Consider the following 2479-nt stretch of genomic DNA (forward strand, 5'->3'; position numbering starts at 1 on the left):
ATGGCCACATCCAATTCTTCTGCCTCTCTGTCCACCCTCTTCTGGGCCAATGGTTCTGGAGACAGCGTGCTGAGTACTGATGGTGCTGCAATGCCTGCCCAGTTCCTTGCTCTGAGGATCATGGTTGCACTGGCCTACGGACTTGTAGGTATCATCGGCCTGCTGGGAAATTTGGCTGTGCTGTGGGTGCTAGGTAACTGTGCTCAGCGTGCACCTGGCCCACCTTCTGACACCTTTGTCTTCAGCCTGGCTTTGGCAGACCTGGGACTGGCCCTCACTCTCCCTTTCTGGGCAACTGAGTCAGCCCTGGACTTCCACTGGCCTTTTGGAAGTGTGCTCTGCAAGATAGTCCTGACGACCACTGTCCTCAGCATCTATGCCAGTATCTTCCTAATCACAGCGCTGAGTGTTGCCAGATACTGGGTGGTGGCAATGGCTGTGGGACCAGGCAGTCACCTCTCTGTCTTCTGGGCCCGTGTGGTCACCCTGGCAGTGTGGGTGGCAGCTGCCCTGATGACTGTACCCACAGCAATCTTTGGGGCTGAGGGTGAGTTGTGGGGTGTGCACCTCTGCCTTCTGCGTTTCCCCAGCAGATACTGGCTGGGGGCATACCAGCTACAGAGGGTAATTCTGGCCTTCATTGTGCCCTTGGGCATCATCACCACCAGCTACCTGCTGCTGCTGGCCTTTCTACAGCGTCAGCAGCGATGTAGGCCTCAACAGTGGCAGGACAGCAGAGTGGTAGCCCGCTCTGTCCGCATCCTGGTGGCTTCCTTCGTCCTCTGCTGGTTTCCCAACCATGTAGTCACTCTCTGGGGTGTTCTGGTAAAGTTTGACCTGGTGCCCTGGGACAGCACTTTCTACACCATCCATACTTATGTCTTTCCCGTCACCACCTGCTTGGCACACAGCAACAGCTGCCTCAACCCTGTGCTCTACTGTCTCCTCCGGCGCAAGCCTCGACAGGTTCTGGTCAGCTCCCTCAGGGATCTTTGGTCAAGACTGTGGCCCCAGAGCAAGGCCTGTGTGGAACAAGTGGCCCTCAAGGAGGTAGGTGGAAGATAGGTAGCCAGCACCCAGCAGAGGCCCTTCCATGACATGCACAAACACAGAGACACCTGGATGAAGGATGCAACCTGGACACTCCTTTTTCTGAGATCCACCAGGGGCAGAACCCACAGATTGTGGGGAGAAGGTATTTTTTCTGCCAGGCTGCAGGGTCCCCAAGAAAAGTCTGATCTTTAACCATCAACTCTGGGTGTGCAGGACCCAGAAGCTGGAGCTCAAGCAGAAGGTGGGTGAGGCAAAGCTTGTCTCTAGAGATGGCAAAAAGAAACTGAGAATAAAACTCTGGTTCATCCACGACTGTCTTGACCTTTCATGCCAGTATAGCACAGGATAATGTCTCTTATGGGGTCTTGAATAACAGGTCAGAAATCAGTTCTCCCTGTCCCACTTACTTCAAAAAGCATCCATTATGCCTCTTTGGTACCCAAACCAAATATGGCCACTTGGCTTTTTATCATCTCAGAGTACCCATAGAAATGATGCATGGTGGGGCTTGCTGGGATCTCCAGTGCCTTTCAGGAGGCACTGGATATGCAGCCTGTGAAGAATAGCGTTAAAGGAGACAATTACAATGGAAAGACATGAGGGGGGGTGGACAGAGGTGAGGGGCACAGAAGGTGTTGGGAGGGTCAGGCCCAAGAATCAGAAACCAGAGGCTAGTCACTCACCACACACACCTGAGGTTTAGCAGAGTGCCAGGCAATTACCTCTATGCATCAGTTTTCTTCTTTTTAAATTGGAGACAGGGTCTCTTGAGACTCAGGCTGGCCTCAAACTATATAGCTGAGGGTAACTTTGAACTCTTTAATCATGATCCCAAATGCTGGAAATATAGTCATGTGCCAACACATTTAGCTTTTTAGTTTATTCTTGCCTTCTTTCCTTTTTCTTCATTCTTGTGTATGTGTGTGTGTGTATGTGTGTGTGGTGTGTGTGTGTACATTTGTGTGTATTCACACTTGCATGTGGATGTCACAGGCAGACATAAGGTTTCTTCTTCGCTCACTCTCTCTTTATTAGACAGGGTTGTACTACATGGTCCTGGTTGACCTGGAACTCATTGTATATATCAGAGATCCACCTGTCTCTGCCTCCTAAGTACTGGGATTACAGGCATGTGCCATCACACCTTGCTCTTACTTTTAAAAAACTACACTAGTCTGGACAAGTAGACACGTGCTACATACATGTGGAAACCAGAGGACAGCTTAGAGTTTGTTCTCTCCTACCATCTGAGATTCAGGGATTGAGTTTAGACTATCAAGGTTGGTAGCAAGGATTCTGTTCAGCAATTTTCTTTATGGTTGTGTGCGTGTGTGCGCGTATATTAGTATGTGTGTGTATCAGTGTGTATGTATTGGTGAATATGTTTGTTGGTTTTAGTTTTGTTTTTTTAATAAATAATTTATTT

The 2479-nt window shown here is 49.6% G+C and overlaps 1 protein-coding gene across 1 annotated transcript; it reads left to right on the forward strand.

Annotated features, from left to right (window-relative positions):
- Window positions 1–1402, forward strand: Rxfp4 (relaxin family peptide/INSL5 receptor 4). Its single transcript, XM_035451329.1, is given in 3 exon segments — window positions 1–1093; window positions 1096–1195; window positions 1267–1402. Coding segments are annotated over 3 exon segments (1329 nt in total).
- Window positions 1403–2479: the final 1077 nt, after the last annotated feature.

The sequence above is a fragment of the Cricetulus griseus genome, assembly GCF_003668045.3.
Source record: "Cricetulus griseus strain 17A/GY chromosome 1 unlocalized genomic scaffold, alternate assembly CriGri-PICRH-1.0 chr1_0, whole genome shotgun sequence".
In the NCBI taxonomy this organism is placed as follows: domain Eukaryota; kingdom Metazoa; phylum Chordata; class Mammalia; order Rodentia; family Cricetidae; genus Cricetulus; species Cricetulus griseus.